The 18,566-nt window shown below is 37.7% G+C and overlaps 1 protein-coding gene across 1 annotated transcript in view; it reads right to left on the bottom strand.

Moving 5' to 3' along the window:
• Positions 1–1,236: 1,236 nt before the first annotated feature.
• LOC112047652 (uncharacterized) overlaps positions 1,237–18,566 on the bottom strand; it is a 37,555-nt gene continuing 20,225 nt past the window's right edge. The window contains exons 8-11 of the mRNA XM_052890684.1: positions 9,483–9,634; positions 5,043–5,147; positions 4,052–4,219; positions 1,237–1,364 (exon numbers count right to left, since the gene is read on the bottom strand). Of these exons, the coding sequence (XP_052746644.1) occupies positions 1,237–1,364; positions 4,052–4,219; positions 5,043–5,147; positions 9,483–9,634 (553 nt within the window). The remainder of the gene's footprint in view (positions 1,365–4,051; positions 4,220–5,042; positions 5,148–9,482; positions 9,635–18,566) is intronic.

Here is an 18,566-nt window from a genome sequence, read left to right as displayed (position 1 = left end):
GTGTCCGATACCTTATTTAGTAACTTATACAACTATTTTTGGCTAACATTTGTTAATCTGGAACAACTTCGGTCTCGTTATCAACCCATATTCGGCTCACTGCTGAGTTGCAGAGAGAGGTTAGGTCAATGCCTAACCCCTCTCTGCAACATTCTGCCAATCCGCTTTGGCCAACATGGTGGACTATTGAGTCCACCATGTGGTCTGCACCATGCAGGCCAAATCGGGTTGGCAGAATTCACACAAGCAGAAAATTAAAAAAAAATATCTGGTATGCAGGTTTCCTCACGAAGTTTTCCTTCACCGTTTGAGACACGTGATATTAATTTCTTAAAATGCTCACAACTGTTGGAGGTGCATACCCCGGACCGGATTCGAACCCACACCCTCCAGAATAGGAGACATAGGTTATATACACTGGGCTAACGCTCTCCTGGAACAGCATAAAAGGTTTGTATTTCAATATTTCCATGGAAACAGCGACATGTAAAACATTTTACGTAAAAATTAAATATTTGCATACTAAATAGTACGCTTACAAAAGAATCAAAGCTTTTTTGTAACTAAAAGTTTTGTCTATTGACTGAATTATAAACTGAACTCGCTTCCGTTTCATTAAACAAACTTTTATTTAACTCGCGATGTTTGTGTTAATATAAATTATAAATTTGTAACTGAATAATTAAACAGTGTAGCTAAAATTTTTCGTACTCTTCTACTTTAATGTCGATTTTTCGTATAATGACGTCATTTAAATCCAGTCAAATGCCGAGTATAATATAATAAATGAAATTGATGAACGAGTAAGCTTCTCTTTAAAATATTTATTACTTTAAAGAGAAGCTTTACTAAGCAGCCTCACTTCAAAGTCTAATAACAAATGAAAGCATTAAAATGTTATCCACTACCAACAATAAATGAAAAAATATGCGGAGGGTGGTTAATAAATAAAATTGCCGTAAGTTTCACTTTTTTATATAAATGATCAAAAATAAATTAGTACAACTGACTTTTGATATGACAAAAAATCTGCTAAGTTAGTCTTGATATTATTAATGAGTATTTAGTGTCCTCACCAAATGTGCAAAAATGTACTATCGACCGAGAGGACTTATTATGGGCTTGAATTAAAGAAGTTAATTGCTATTTTATGTAATTTGTACATTCCATGCCTACTCCAGATAAAACTCCTTATGGGCGCCACTGATACGTTAGTTTGTACTGCTTCTCAATGCTTTACTTCTTGGCTGGTGCATCCGGTACATCAAACTCACTGACTTGCGCATCTATGAGCTGCTTGCTTCTCAACTTGACTATTGCGTGGCTTGGTACATTAGGATCCTCCATTTCGAATTCAATCAAGCCTGTTAAATAAAAAACACAATCCGTTAGATTGATAGATTAAATGAATTTATTGTTTTCTGATATTTCAACATATTCAGTGTATGTGTGTAGTATTTATTCCATCAAGGTATAAATGCAAAATTGAAAATGTCTCTAAACAATTTTGCCGGCATAAGAGTTCATATCCAAGTAGGTACAGCGAACACAATAATCGTACTGCTTTGACATCAATCAACTAGGTCCATTTAATCATATTATCGGATTTACGTTGCAATCATATCAAGTACTCGCAGATATGCGTATGCTTTTGTTGTATCTAAATTAGCAAATTCAATTAATTTGGCTGCATTCAATTGTTTCAGACAAAGGGTCCATCCGCTAAATGATCAAATATTACCTAATTGTCAAAGTACCTACAACGTCAACGTTGCAATAAACTTTAGTCTAATGAAGTGGATACAATGTGTACATATTGAAGTGGAATTTGGCCATTGGTAGGGGAGCCTTTGTTACTATGTAGGGATTAATTCGAGCCTCCCGGGATTTAGTAAATTAGTTGATAGGTTAAAATATATTTCTATTCGTTCAATAGTGGAAAACGTGTCTACAGATTTTCAGTTTGTAAGTCTAAACGATTAAATGAACATTAATTTTCAGCTAAGCTTCAAGCTAATTTTCAGTTAAGCTTCAGATAATCTGCAGATTAGGTATTTTTTAATAATGGTATTTAAAAAATCAAACGCGCTCTAAAACTTCAAGAGACTAAATGCAAAAGTTTTTGCAACTTTATGGTTACGCTCAAACCGACAAATTTTCAAAATGCACATTTTTTTATTTCTTAACTAATCCAGCCAAGCTTGATCTAGATGCTTATTGAGTATTTCTGATGATCAGTAATTAGCATTTTAAGAAATTAAATATCTCGTATCTCAACTGATGAAGGGAAAACATCGTGAGGAAACCTGCATATCTACCTGAGAATACTCTTAATTCTCTACGTTGTGAAGTCCAGTGCCAGTCCGCATTAGGTTAGTGTGGTGGACGATTAGCCTCTCATACTTAGACTCATACTCAACAGTGAGCCGAATATAAACTGTTGATGATAATTGGTGGGGGTATTGAACAACGTGTATGGTGTCCCCCTTCATCTTTCACGCTTGACTAAATCCCGAAATTCGCTATTGGCCTCCCCTACTACAACATAAAATAAAAATAAAGAAATAGAACAGAAAAAACAATTTAAACAAAGGTCAAAAGCTTAAAGCAAAATATTATAGAGTTTTATCAAAGTTTTTATCAAAGTAGACGTAACTTTTTAAGCTTCTGCAGTGACTCTGGGGACGTATTTTCTCGCGCTTCTTTCTATTATTTCGTTTCGTATTGTTGTTGTAAGGGAATTCTATTGTACGAAGCGCTGTCCCCCTAGCCAAGTGGCACGTCGATTCTCTTTCTACGATCGCTAACGATTCGAAAACTAGAATTTTAATATTAAATATAATTAATGACATTTTGTATTCTATTTATGTCACGTGATCATGATCTGACATTCCCATACATTTTACTAGTTTTCGAAACGTTAGCGATCGTAGAAAGAGAATCGACGTGCCACTTGGCTAGGGCGGCTGATACTCAAACAAATTTACATCAAAAGAAATCAGCAGGAGTCTTATACTTAACAGTTGGAAAGTTATTAACTGCGCACACTGGTAGAAGATAAAAGGTGGACTTTACTACTAACCAGTGCACACAGACTAAATAAGTACTCTGCATTACTACATGCTACCGCTGATAATGCATCTGTATCCGCCATATTGAAAGGCGAGCCCAAAAGGGGATTTCGGCTTTTATTCAAGCGATTATGAACATAACGAACATACATGTTGTTGAGTATCTCCACATAATATTTTTAGCCTTTTATATAGCCCTTATATTCTTTTACCACTTGTATGTGTTTGTCCACTTGTCACCTTGATGTGTATCATCATCATCATCGTCATTATCATCATCATCGTCATAGTCATCATCATCATCATCATCGTCATCATCATCATCATCGTCATCATCATCATCATCGTCATCATCATCAGCAGCATCATCATCATCATCATCATCATCGTCGTCGTCATCGTCATCATCGTCATCGTCATCATCATCATCATCATCATCGTCATCATCATCAGCAGCATCATCATCATCATCATCGTCGTCGTCATCGTCATCATCGTCATCGTCATCATCATCATCATCATCATCATCGTCATCATCGTCATCAACGTCTTTATCGTCATCATCATATTCATCATCATCATAACGATCATCATCATCATCATCATCATCATCATCATCATCATTGTCATCATCATTGTCATCATCACGATCATCATCATCATCATCATCCATCATCATCATTAACAAACCATAGTCGGCTCATTGCTGAGCTCGAGTCTCCTCTCAAAGTGATAGGGGCTAGGCCAATAGTCCACCACGGTAGCCCACTGCGGATTGGCAGTTGGAGGTGCATGCCCCGGACCCACATCCTCCGGAATCGGAAACCTACCCCTACCCCATCCCTACCCTACCCCCTACATTTTCTGCCAAGCGTTCAACCAAACAAACAAACTCTTCAGCTTTATATTATTATATAGTATGTATTTTAAATCCTCTACCGTCTTATTTTCACTGCGAATATTACCTTTCTAATACATACCCCCTTCAGCTGTTACTTCTTCTTTGTAGTTGTCTCTCATCAACCTCGCAAGTATATTGTTGTAGAAATGGCGAGCAGTTGCTCGGACGTCATCATTAACTTCCATTTTAGATACCGCTTGAATCAGCGCTGCAATTTTCTGGCGCGCGGTAGAGATTAATTTATCAACTGAGAAAAAAAAAATGTAACGTACATACATATGTATAAAAATACCTCGTGTATACAAAATGACATATTGCTGATCAATAGCGCTGAACCGAAAATATCGCTCTTTCTTTTTATTGATAAAGGACGAAAGCACAAAGAAAAACGACTTCTATAGGTCGTATAGCTCGACCTTTTTTATTCTGATTGCGAGACCATGGCTTAAAGTCCTCTTCGAGGCACGGGAGTGTAAGACTACCAAATTATCAACTCCGGGCTGAGAATTCCAACTTAACATTTCTGCAGAAGAAAGAAAAACTCAGTATCTCATATAACCCAGGATTTGAACCCTCGTGACTCGAAAGCACAAGGCTATACCGGACAAACATCAATAGTATGTTATGTATTATATAGTCTGACAAGATCATTGATGACACTACCACGATATGCGGGCGACGAGGGAAGAGACTGTGTACACGCCCCCGACCCGAGCGGCCCGTCGGGAGTGTTACGAACGAAGTTGCCAAGCTATACGAACACAACGTCAACTGTTTTGTTACATGTTAACATCGTAAAACGTTTTGATGCGCAAACTTTTAATGAAGCTCGAGCTACAAATGACATTTCTAATAAACTGTCATGTTAGCTTATTACTATATTTTGATTGAATACTACGTACCGACTCGAGAATGTATTCTTTTGAATTTTGTATTAGGAACGGTTAAGACACCGCCGTATTCCGTGCGCTCTATCTACCTATTATTCTTTAATCTGTGCTATAGATACATTTTGTGGCAATATTTGACTTAATAATAAAATAACACAATGATCTCAGTCAGATACTCACAGTCAGCTTCCACTTCCGGTATTGGTTGGAGCACATCTTCAAAGGCATATTTAATAGCTGCCGGTGTACCTCCCATTACCTGAGGTATTTTGACATTTGGCTCTCCTAAAAAAAAAACAATTCAAAATCTTAATATATAAATGCGAAAGGTCATTCATCACGAAATCTCGAAAACTGCTTGATGTACAAAGCTGAAATTTGGCACGGAGGTAGTTCATAGTTAGTAAGGTATTCACTAAGAACGGATTTTGCTAAAGAGATCGAGAAGAGAGAGAGGCCGGATTAAAGAGGTCTAAGGGCGGACGATGTCGCGGGTGTCCGCTAGTATAAGACATAAGATATCAGACAAGTATTGCAATTTTATTATAAAGAAGGCAAATGTATCCTGGTAATGTTTAAACGTTCAATTTAGGAGTCGAATTGTATTACGTATTATATTTGAAATTCAAACCAAGCTTTTGTCGATTGAAAAATTTAGAAACAGGGAAACCTTCAATCTTATAAAGGAGAAGTTAAAAATTGGGCCTACTCTTCAGATCGATACAGAAATGAAAAATGTACTAAAAATCTTTTATTTTTGACTAAACCTTCGCACCTTCAAATTCGAAAACTGAAAATTATAGTCACTAGAGTTTTAAACGCGCCCTGTATTTTATTTATTGTACATGCCGTATAAAAGGATTGCATTTATATGTGTACCGTGCAAATGTAAACTTGACCGAGCGCTCCACTGTATAAACATTTAACACAGTCAGTATGAATTACAAACAAATACTCCAAGAGCTTCTTGTCTCTAGACCTTCGTCATTGTATAAAAGCTGAAAATATGTCAGTCCATGTCCCTTCTATTGGTAGGCAAATATGGTAGGCAACTGTGGAGTTTTGATCATGACTTTATACTTAAAAAAATATTTTAACATCGCAGTCATATAAGCCAAACTCAAACGCCAAACTCAGCGTGCCTACGTCACAGCAGCCCGCCTATAATAGCAAGCTGATGTCACATTAGCTAGCCTGTAACAGCAAGCTGACGTCACATTAGCTAGCCTGTAACAGCAAGCTGACGTCACATTAGCTAGCCTGTAACAGCAGCTCTCCAATCATAGCATCACGCCACTGAATGCCTTCCAGGATGGGGTTTAGAGAAATGAGGTTTAACTTGGCTAAAGAATAGTGATTAGGTTTAAAATTGGAATGTTAATAAAAGATATGCATGCCAACAGTTGGCCAACAGGGATGCCACTACGATCCAAACTTCATAACTTCCATGGTACTTATCTGTATTAGGACTGACAAACTTTTAAATTTTGTAAAATAGCAAATGCTAACGTCACTGGCTCTCGCTATAAAGCTAGGTGCAGACAAATAATCTGACACTCATAATCCAGACGGGCGTCTATATAACCATGCATTTTACATGCTGTAATTCGCTTACGACGTCGCGCAGGTGAACGTAGCACCTTGCATGTGATGTGTATGTAAAATGTATAATATCAGATGAAAAATAATCCTTCGCGCATATTTCAGTCGCGCGACTTGATAACTTTACTCTACACTTGTCTTGTACTCTTGTCATAGATAGATAAAGCCGCCATATAGCTAAATTAGGAATCCTACTAATATTATAAACACGAAAGTTTATATGGATGTTTGGATGTTTGGATGTTTGTTACTCTTTAACGCCGCTACTATAGAAGCGATTGGGCTAAAATTTGGAATGGAAATAGATTTTACTCTGGATTAACACATAGGCTACTTTTTATCCCGAAAAAATCCATGGTTTCCCGAGATTTGCGAAACTGATGATTTTGATTATATGAATGTTTGTTACTCTTTCACGCCTCGACTACTTAACCGAATTAGCTGAAATTTGGTATTGAGATATATTATAGCATGGATTAATACATCAGCTACTTTTTATCTCGGAAAAATCCATGGTTCCCGAGGGATTTGTGAAAAACTAAATTCCACGCGGACGAAGACGCGGCCTTCCCCTAGTATAGTAATAATAGAAACATTTGGAAAATAGGGCGGGGATGTGGCGGTGTCGGAAAATGGATTGTTTCATAACAACTTTAAACAAAATGAAAACCTGAACACGACCCCACGTTTAGAGTGAGTTTTGTAAAGCGCAAAACCAGAAGCTTGTTAATAAAGTCCTGGATGAAACAAGCTTAGCAAGGCCGAGTGGAGCGAAAAAATAGGCAACGAGCAAAGCGCCCCGGCGATCCTTGAAGAAAAACGAAGAGACCTTGCATTGCGAGCTTCTGGCTTTGCGCTTTACAATAATGAAATGCAATTTTATTTTTGAAAACAATAACTGTATCCCTAGATATATAACTATATAACGCCTAATAAATAAAATATTAAATAATCAAGTATGCTTACACAATACCAGTGGCGTGCACTTCATAGATGCATAAACGCAATGCATACAATGAGGATTCATTACGTACCTGTTTGGTGGAGGAATTTTTCAATTTGTGCTTATAGTGCATACCCTAGTTAAAAACCTTGTGCACGCCACTGCACAATACATACATCACTACTTAGCCCCAAAGTAAGCGTGTAGTAGTATAAGTTATCATATACGATTATATTTATAAACTACCTATAAATACTTATTTAATGTACATAAATACACCCAAACATTGGAAAACACCCATGGCCATCACACAAAAAACTTCCACTTGTGGGCATCTAACCCACGACTGTGGATGCTGTGAGCAGGGTCACTACCTTCTATGGCACGCGACTGACAATGTATCTTCATCATCATCACAATCATCATTATCAACCCATATTTGGCTCACTGCTGAGCTCGAGTCTCCTGTCAGAATTAGAGTGGTTAGGTCAATAGTCCACCACGCTGGCCAAATGCGGATTGGCAGACTTCACACACGCAGAGAATAAAGAAAATTTTCTGGTATGCAGGTTTCCTCACAATGTTTTTCCTTCATCGTTTGAGACACGTGATATTTAATTTCTTAAAATGCACTGAAGGTGGATGCCCCGGACCGGATACGAACCCACACCCTCCGGAATCGGAGGGAGAGCTCATATCCACTGGGCTATCACGGCTCTCACAATGTATCTTACTGGGACATAATAAATAGTAGTATAGAAGTCAGAATATTTTTCCCGTGAACCTAGCATAGTAAAACAAAACATTGCTAATTGTTTGATGGACGGGATTTAGCAATTTTGTAAACTTTTTTCTCTGATTTTTCCGGCCTAGAGAAATACAATACTCTGCTTCTGTCAAATTAGTTCCGTTGTATTTCGGTTTTTGTGTTGGATTACATTGGAACGGATTAAAAATGTTCGAAATGTTAAAATGCACTGTCCGTTTAGACAGCGTAGTTTTGTTTGGAAATCCAGTACAACGAAAAACAAAAGTTTCAAATAATAGTTATTAACCTCATAGTTTTAGTTTACGACTTTAGTTATTACATTACTATAATGTAAACGATATTTAAATATTGTGTTAGTGTATTTAAGAATTTAAATATCACGTGTCTCAAACGCTGAAGGAAAAACATCGTGAGGAAACCTGCATACCAGAAAATTTTCTTAATTCTCTGCGTGTGTGAAGTCTACCAATCCGCATTGGGCCAGCGTGATTGACTATTGGCCTAACCCCTCTCAGTCTGAGAGGAGACTCGAGCTCAGCAGTGAGCCGAATAGCGGTTGGTAATGATGATTAAACAATATTTATTGATGATACAAAATAATCTTTACCGATTTTATTAATTAAATATTATTGTCGTTAACTTTGAATTAATTTATTTAAAATGCAGTAGATACACACTATGAATAGGATAATAAAATAATATGCTCCTGACCTAATTATTTTTTTCTAACCTCATGTTAAGACTAACTATATACGCAAGAGATATTATAGTGTACAAGAATGGGGTTGTGGGAAAACACAAGTGCACTCTCTATTCTCTCACTCTCATAGCCCAAAGGAACGGCAAACCGATACAACCGGTGAGAGACAGGCCAGCACCTACGGCACGTGCTCTCTAAGGCACAGAGAGATAGATATACAGGATGCTGAGGAGTATTTCCCATAACTCTAGGGTTATATTATATACCGGAAATTAATTAAAAATGTTGAAGGAAATGAAAAGTAATCAAGGTAAATAATATTTGAACGGAAAAGGAAATCTATTTACAGATTTCCTTTTCCGTTCCTTAGCGCATCCTTATAATTTTGACGTACGACGACGTGTGCATTTAACACACGCCTTTCCTTGCATTTTTTTGGATAGTCGGAATTATTTGAATTACTTTGTATGGAAACAGAATATTAGTTATGCACTTCGGCTCCTTGAAGTGGACTCGTCAACAACGCGGATTAAATTTATTGGAAATAAATACTCCCGAGAACCCTGTATAATAGGATGTATATGTATAATAAGGTGACTTTATTACCAACAGTGGAAAGCAGTTGATTAATTTGTTGCAAGGAAGTCTTCATCTCAATGATAAGCCGGCCTTTTTCGTCCAAAGCTCTGGTCAACTCCCTTTCCTCACGTTCTTCTGCTAAAAGATTAGCGCGGATTTGTTTCTTCTCAATGATATGTCTAAAAAATAGGTAATTGTATAAAATATTACTTTATTATAATTTTTTAATTACTCTACTTTTAGATTCAACGCTGGAGGTAAACGTGCTTGTGTGAGCACAATGAGGTTGTGAACTTGGCAACTTCGTTCGTAGCACTCCCGATAGTACGCGCGGGCCGGGGGGCGTGTAGCGATGACTGAAAATCCACAACTGATGCACCTCACTTCCCCGCACGCACGATTTCACACCCGCGCATTCTTGCGCCCCATCGCGCAAATCATGGGAGTGTTATCAACAAACTTGCCAGACTATAGGAATAAGTCAAAAATTAAGTAAATATTTTTTTCTATCTTGCTGGTCCATCTTTTTTTCCTTTTAATGTAGTGTATTTTGTTTTATTTTTATTACGAGAGAAACCATGGGGCTCAGCTAGTAGACGAAGAACGATGACAAATACGATGATGTAATCCGTGTTAACAAAGTGGCGAAGTCAATTGTACACTACAATGGAGGGCGAAGTGAAATTTCATATTCGGGGTCGAGCCGAAATTACAAGTACAACGCGTTAACAATAATCTCATTCAAAATAGCTATGAAATTAAATGTCTACGGACGGCTGATTGTTTTATAGTCCATAGGTCCAAAGGAACTATAGTCTGGCAAGTTCGTTGATAACACTCCCATGATGTGCGGGCGACAGGGGGAAAGACTGCGCGGGAACCGTGGCATGTAAACACTACAAGAACAAATTCTTTGATCATGCCGCTCGAACTCTTTTAGCATCAATAGCTCAACGGTAAAGGGGCCAGACTTGTCACCAAGAGGTGTTGGGTCGATTTCCGCCCACTGTATTTTTGTTGTACCCACTCGCACACTAGCACAGTCTTTTCCGGCTAGTTGGAGAGGAACGGGGGTAATGATCAAGAGTATTTTTTTTTATTATTATTTACAAGTTAACCCCTAACTACAATATCTCCTGATAATATTAATAAATAAGATGAAAGCGGGCTAACTTGTTAAGAGGAGAATGAAAATCCACACCCTTTTCGGTTTCTACAAGACATCGTACCGGAACCCTAAATCGCTTGTCGGTACGTCTTTTTTTCGGTGGGTGGTAACTAGCCACGGCCAAAACCTCCCACCAGGCAGTTCTGGACCACTTAAGAAAACCTCAATCGGCCCAGCCGGGAATCGAACTCAGGACCTCCGACATGTAAATGCACCGCACTCCGCCACGGAGACCGTCAAAAAAGAAGGCAAGGCAAAAATAGAAAAGGCAAATAGTCTTTAAAAAAACGCTTATGTGGTGACAATAATTGGCGAGAGCTATTGTATTCTTTTTTATCTAATACAATAAAATAGTTTACTACACAAGAAAAAGAAAACCTTATCAGATGACTTATTTGCTAGCGTTATTGGTTAAGAAATGACGAAGTTCTGCGGTAACAAATTTAAAAAATAAACATTCGCGTCGAATTCGAATTCGTTGAACCTTTTTATTGAAGTCGTTTAAAAAAATATATTACTTAAGAAAACCTTTTCAGATGACTTATTTGCTAGCGGAAGTACAAAAATCTGGATGCCTTGGAAGGACTACGCGCTACCATAATTGTGTCCGACATCGACAATGCTGCTGAAACACAGCATCGTCATGAATAAATATTTCGATCCTAAACCCAACAACAATTACCGTAGCACACTAAAGGTGAAATTTCGATAACTCCCCAACGTTGATCGATAATACAAAGGTGACGCTCGTGTACATTATAAACTTGAATTATCTCATCAAAATTTCCAACCAACCACATTGTTGCATTTTGCCGTTGCAAATTGTATTTCGTGGAATCGGCGCCGCACAAAGTTCCACTATGCGTCAATACGTGCATGTACACATGTTGTTGACACGTGTGAGCCTCCCTCACACGTGTCGTTTTTGTGTCGGTCAGACAATAATTTCACTGATTTACAATTGCCGGTTGTGTTTTTTTAATTAATAACATGTTAACCCTTGACGGTTATCCCACCTGCTGCCCTATTCACTATTTTGGTTTTTATTATCACTCACTCCGAGGGGTGGTGGTTCGATACTTAGACGAGACTTAACTGAAGTTACTACACCATTCGTCGTTACCAATCCATATTCGACTCACTACTGAGCTCGAATCTCCACTCAAGGTTAGGCCGATAGTTCTCCACGCTGGCCCAATGCTGATTGGCAGATTTCACACACGCAGACACGTGATATTTAATTTCTTAAAATGCACACAACTGAAAAGTTGGAGGTGCATGCCCCGGACTCGAACCCACCCTCTTCGGAATCAGAGGCAGCGGTCATATCCACTGGGCTATCACGGCTCTTTCGTTTGATAACAATTACACCGTTGATGATTTCCTTGATGATAAAGGTGCTTGGAGGCCATCGGATTAGCTTTCAATTTCACACAAGATATAAAATTATAAAAAATTGTATTATTGTTATCAATTGTAAATTATAATAGCGTATGTTTTTTTTAAAGAGCAACACTGTTGAGTTTCACTTCGGGAACCTGCTTTCCTGTGGTACCTGTGGTAGAATCTTAACACATATTCAACTGACGTATCAAAAGTGCTTGTAAACTGAGCTTACTTGAAATAAATGTTGGTCAATTGTCGTACGCAATCCTAATACAGTCTTTCCCGACTAGTTGGAGAAGAATGGGAATATTGGTCAATGGTCATATTTTAAAAAAAAAGTTATGGCGAATATTCCTTTTTAAAAAAGAAACATCAAATCGATTTTTTATTTAAGAGGCATCTAAAAGATTATCTGCTAATTAAACAGGAAGAATTTCAGAATTATTTAGCGAAATTTTCTTTTCGATAGCAAACACGTGTATTATCTTATCCGCTATAAATAAACTGGTGATGGTTTTATCTAAAATGTTGTACTTGTAAACAATAATAAGTTTTTTTTTATACAGGGTGTCCTGTAAATAGTAAGACATACTTTGCAGGATTATAGCTGACATCAAGGGCTACTAAAATAACACAATATATGTTAGCCGAAATTTAAATTTAAATGATATTAATTTTTCTCCAAAACTGTAAAATCTTCTACCTTACCATGTGCTGAAAAATTACTTAAGCGTTGATTTTATGCTACATAATTATTTTTAGTTCAACTATTGAAAATTGAATTTTCTTCACTACAAAGTATGTTTTTTCCAAAAAAAAAAAACGGGCCTAATTTACATTTTTTATCTGAAACGATTTTTTTTGTATTCAATTAAAGTGGTCACAGTGAATAAAAAATGTACTAGGTACGCAAAGTTGTACATGTTCATTTAATAGGGATTCCAAAAATATTAGTACATTATTTTCCAAAACTTCGTCACAATTGCAATTTTGTTACCGCAAGGGGTTGGTTTTGTAAAAGTCGTTTTTTATTAAACTTAGCTCCTGTCACTTGGATAACGACGAGACGACGAGACAGTAAAAAATGTTTTTAATACCTGTAAAAACTATTGTTAATTATTCTCAAGCACATATCATATGTCCCTCGCTATTTATCTTTTTACAAGCAAAGGTTAATTTACACCGCCGCAATGGAATGGAACGAAGGCATTATTTTCGCCTCATTACGCGTGAAGACGCACGACATCGCATCGCAGGAAGGCTCGAAACTTTCTTAGACACCGTACTACCGACCAAATCGCTTTGCGAAACTTCTAGCGAATTCCATAGTCGGCACCGATAGTACCTGGGAGAATTCGCGATAATGTGCTTCGATTTTCTAGAGAGCACGTTAAGCAGTCTGTCTCGGACATGACCTATCATTAACAACTCATATTCGGCTCACTATTGAGCATGAGTCTCCTCTTAGAATGAGGGGTTTGGCCTTAGTCTATACGCACTTAATGCGGATTGACAAATTTCACACACGTAGAGAATTGAGAAAATTGAGTATGCAGGTTTCCTCACGATGATTTTCCTTCACTGTTTGAGACACGTGATATTTATTTTCTTAAAACGCATATAACTGAAAAGTTAGAGCCGCATGCCCGGGACCGGATGCGAACCTATGCCTTCCGAATCGAAGGCAGGGGTCATATCCACTGGGTTATCACATCTGTTACATCCTAGAGCAGGCTCTTATAAGGCAGGCTTTTCAAATATTTTCCAGTTGCGGGATTTGAATCGCGTGGGTTGTTACTCTGTTTTTTATATCGACGGCTGTAGATATAAAAAAGAGTCACTACCCACGCGCCACGCGGCCGTCGAAAATAAATACGTAACACGTGTAACATTTTCTACATTAAACAATAAACGTAACATTTTATTTTTTTTCATTTATTTTTCATTATTTTCAAGTTAGCCCTTGACGACAATCTAACCTGATGGTAAGTGATGATGCAATCTAAGATGGAAGCGAGCTAACTTGTTAGGAGGAAGATGAAAGTCCAAACCCCTTTCGGTTCCTACACGATACCAGAACGCTAAATCGCTTGGCGGTACGTCTTTACCGGTAGGGTGGTAACAAGTCCCGGCCGAAACATTCCACCAGCCAGACCTGGACCCGAATTAAGAAAATCTCAATCGGCCCAGCCGGGGCTCGAACCCCGGAACTCCGTCTTGTAATACCGCGCGTACCACTGCGCCACGAAGGCCGTCAAAACATACCGTTCTCTACATAGGAAGTCCAATAAAATGTTATATGACAAATAAAATATACTATCAATTTCATACCACTAATACTTCACTTTGTCGTAATTTAAAATCTACATTTGTAGGGACTCCATAGAAAATTCGTCTACTCTGCATATGGCTATACGAGTGCCTTTATATTTTATCGATCAGCTCTACGGGTAGTGAGGGTGGCCACCCTCATCTGTTAACCACCCCCCAGTACCGCCGTGCGATTTAAATTTCCGGTACGATGCTGCGAAAAAATCGAGCAACAGGTCAGGATTTTAAAAACTGCCCCTCATGTTATTTATTTATTTACAAACGAAAAATCGGAGGAGGCACTCAACTTTTGAAGTGTAAGTACTCGTATTTTTCTCCAATTTTTGATGATTATTTATTTGTTTGGATAAATACAGTTGATGTCTTTATTATTTTATTGACATTGGATTTAAGACTTCAAAGATGAACAAAAGAACTTCTTTAATTTAAATAGGAAATGTTTATTTGTTATTGTTTTATTATTTGTTTCGACGACCTACGTACTGAGCCGCTTGAGGTTTTCTTAATTGGTCTAGGTCTGGCTGTTACCGCCCTACCGGCAAAGACGTACCGCCAAGCGATTTAGCATTCCAGTTCGTGTAGAAACTGAAAGGGGTGTGGATTTTAATCCTCCTCCTTACAAATTAACCCGCTTTTATCTTAGATTCCATCATCACTTATCATTGTGAGACTGTAGTCAAGGGCTAACTTGAAAAGAATAAAAAAAAGTTTAAAGACAGTAACATATTGAATACTGTATGTATCTCATTTTGTACTCATATTTTATTTTTTACTAGCGGACCCGGTCAAGCTTCGTTTTGACATAAGTGCACTTATTCTCCATCCCTACTCTACCCTTCTATACCTCTACCCCTACCCTACCCCTACCCTACCCCTACCCTACCCCTACCCTACCTTACCCTACCCCTAACCTACCCCTACCCTACCCTACCCTACCCCTACCCTACCCTACCGCTTGACTCTTTAACGTTTGTATGGGAAATAGAAAAGGGCAGTTTTTAGGGTTTTCCCGGAAATTATTTGATTTTTTTTCTTACCTTTTAAACCTTCCCTATACCTCCACGAACATTTCAAGACCAAGATAAGATAAATCCGTTAAGCCGTTCTCGAGTTTTAGCGAAACTAACGAACAGCAATTAATTTTTATATATATAGATAGATATAACGTCTGACAAAAAGCTGAATATAAAATTAAAAAAAAATATGTAACTTTAAATGTTATATCATTAATCATTAAACGTAGGCGTAACTTCGTAGCAATATCTACGAAAATAAAACGCGTAGATATTTATTTTCGTAGAGCGCCTACGCCAGAGTCTGAAAGAGCAAACGAAAAAAGCCTCTCAAATTAATTAGGAATTACGAGCAATTAACGATCGTTGTTGCTTCCCTAAAATAAAACAGCTTTGGTAATCCAATAGTTAACCCGTTGGGCTACAGACTATTATATAATATGGCATATTAGTTTCGATGTTCGAGACAAGCCTCCGTGGCGCAGTGGTAGTTTGTATGCGCGGTGGATTTACGGAGGTCCTGGGTAACCTTAATTTGGTTAAATCTATCGGTTCTAGTCTATGTAATTAAATAAGGTCTTCTTATTTTTTTTCCATTCCCATTGCCCTCCAACTAGTCGGGAAAGACTGTATTAGTAGTGGGTACAATAGACCAACGGAGCGGGGATCGAACCGCCACCACTCGGTGATGAGTCCGACCGCTCTTACCGTTAAGCTATTGAGGCTATATTTGGTCCAGGTTAAGCTGTTACAATGTCGGGTTGTGAAATATTGAGTTTTTCTTTGCGCCAAATTGCAGCCCGGAAATGGAAGGTGGTATAAAACAAGTAGAAATAGCATATTAAGCTATCGATTCCTGACATTGTTTATTTTATTTGTTTTTAAAATTTATTAAATCAAAACGTACAAAGTAGTAAAATATAAAACCCCAATGACACTCACAAATAACCTAGTTTTCAAATGGTAAAAGAAATTTAAAAATCGCTGCAGGGGATGAAGAAATTACCCCCTACAATACAACAAACTTTAGTTCTTTATAATTTTAATATAAATTTAAAGCTGATCGCAATCTTTTCAGACATACGCAGTGGCGTGCATAAGGTATTTAACTAGGGTATGCACTATAAGTAAAAATTGGAAAATTCCTTGTCGGACAATGTATTTTGTGATCCAACATAATGTGTTTGTATTGAGTCCTTAGGGTATGCAGTACATTTCTGCGTGTATGAAGTGCACGCCACTGGACATACGTGGACACACACATACGTAGAGATACGTCGATACGTGGACATGGATGCGCGAGTCGAACCGTGCATAACTAGTAGCGAAATAATCACCAAACTTACACAAACACAAAATATTAGCTTCATCGGATTATATTGCGGTGGTTTCAATTCATTTGCCTGATTGATCTGATCGCAAAATGTAACACACATGTAGAAAATGTATTTAGGCACAGTTCTTTTTCTATCATTGTTATTATATTTATATTTGCAATACATCCGCGCCTCGGAGAGTCACTATCATTATTAACGCTTAGAAGACTGTTCCTATATCAGTAAATAACTCTGAGCACTATACCGTCATTTCTGAGCGGTACATTTCGATAATTATTTATTTTCACAAATATTTATAATCACTTGGTTATAGGGATAGGGTTGCGACCCTTGGATTTCGACCCCTGCGCTAGAAATATGTACAGCGTTTATGGGTAAAGTATCTGTATATGTGTACAAAAGAAATAACACCCATACCTTACAATAATAAATTACATAATATGTTGCTTCTACAATTAACAGCAAATTAAAAATTTGCACTGACTTCTTATTTCGACACTTTATTACGGCATTAATTGGGTTTTCGACATTTATTTTTAATCATCTACACACTATAACAAAGCCATACATTAATAATATTTGTCATAATTCCTCATTTGTATCTGAGATGTTCCATTCACTCACGTACTTGCCTGTACCGCTCAGAAATGACGGCATAGTGCTCAGAGCTATTTAACCTAATTTAAAATTATATATATTTAATCTGATATAGTAACAACCTTCTAAGCGTTACTTACGTTGGTTCATTTCACAGGTAATTTTTTTCCAAGGGCTTATAGTCTACTAGTAGACGTTCCCTAAGAACGGATTACTTTTTAAAATCTTTATCCGCGATATTTTTTTGTTTCTCGGATTTTTCACGGTTCCCGCGGGATTTTGTGAAAATCTAAATATCACGCGGACGCAGTCGCGGGCATCCGTTAGTCAATAATATTAACATAAGTCCAGCAATGTAAAATCATAAGATAATAAATTAATAACCATGAAAATGATGAAATCAAAGCGTGTATTCAATTAATACGACGTGGCTAGGGAAGTTTCCCCTATCGTGACCTACTAACCCGTATATCACATGGCAAATCGATTTTCTGTTCAGAGTTCATGCAGTCAAGTTCAAACGGGGTTCGTTCGGCAACAGGTAACTTTATTTGCTCACTACGGTAGCAGGAGTAGGAAAGAAGCTTCCTAATAGAAAATGGGACTTAGACTCACCACGCCGCGTTTGCAGATTGGCGGGCTAAATGTGTAATGTTATTTTAGGTTTTGTTTTCAAATTTACAATCTAGCCCTTGACTACAATCTGATCTGATGGTAAGATGACGATGTCGTGTTGAAGATTTCTACACGACATCGTACAGAAACGCAAAATCGCTGGTCTTTGTCGCTAAGCTGATAACTAGTCACGGTCGAAGCGTCTCACCAGCCAAACCTGAACCAATTAAGAAAACCTTAATTGGCCCAGCCTCAGGATCAAACCCAGGACCTCTGTCTTGTAAATCCACTGCGCATACCACTGTGCCACGGAGGCCATCAAGAGGTTCTTTAACGATCTCTATTACTTGTTATTGGTGACGTCCGAGACCGTCAGCTTAAGTATTACAGTGCTCTCGCAAGCACTGGTGTTTTAAATCAACAATATTCCAATTTCGGACAACTACTAAGAAAATTTCTTGAAAAAAAAAAATATAAACTCATAGTCTAAGATCTGTATCAACGACCTTTATCGTTCGTTACTAAATATATTGCGAGTAGGTTGCCTCACAAATTCCTGGCCAAACTATCATTAATAATAGTTAATGATGATTAATAATAATTTAGCCAGGAAACTTTTAGGCAACTTAGGTGCTATATATTTTTAACGTACTAAATCCTACTA

This window comes from Bicyclus anynana, chromosome Z (assembly GCF_947172395.1).
Source record: "Bicyclus anynana chromosome Z, ilBicAnyn1.1, whole genome shotgun sequence".
In the NCBI taxonomy this organism is placed as follows: domain Eukaryota; kingdom Metazoa; phylum Arthropoda; class Insecta; order Lepidoptera; family Nymphalidae; genus Bicyclus; species Bicyclus anynana.
Note: the sequence above shows the minus strand (reverse complement) of the source record. Positions and strands in the feature narration are given on the sequence as shown.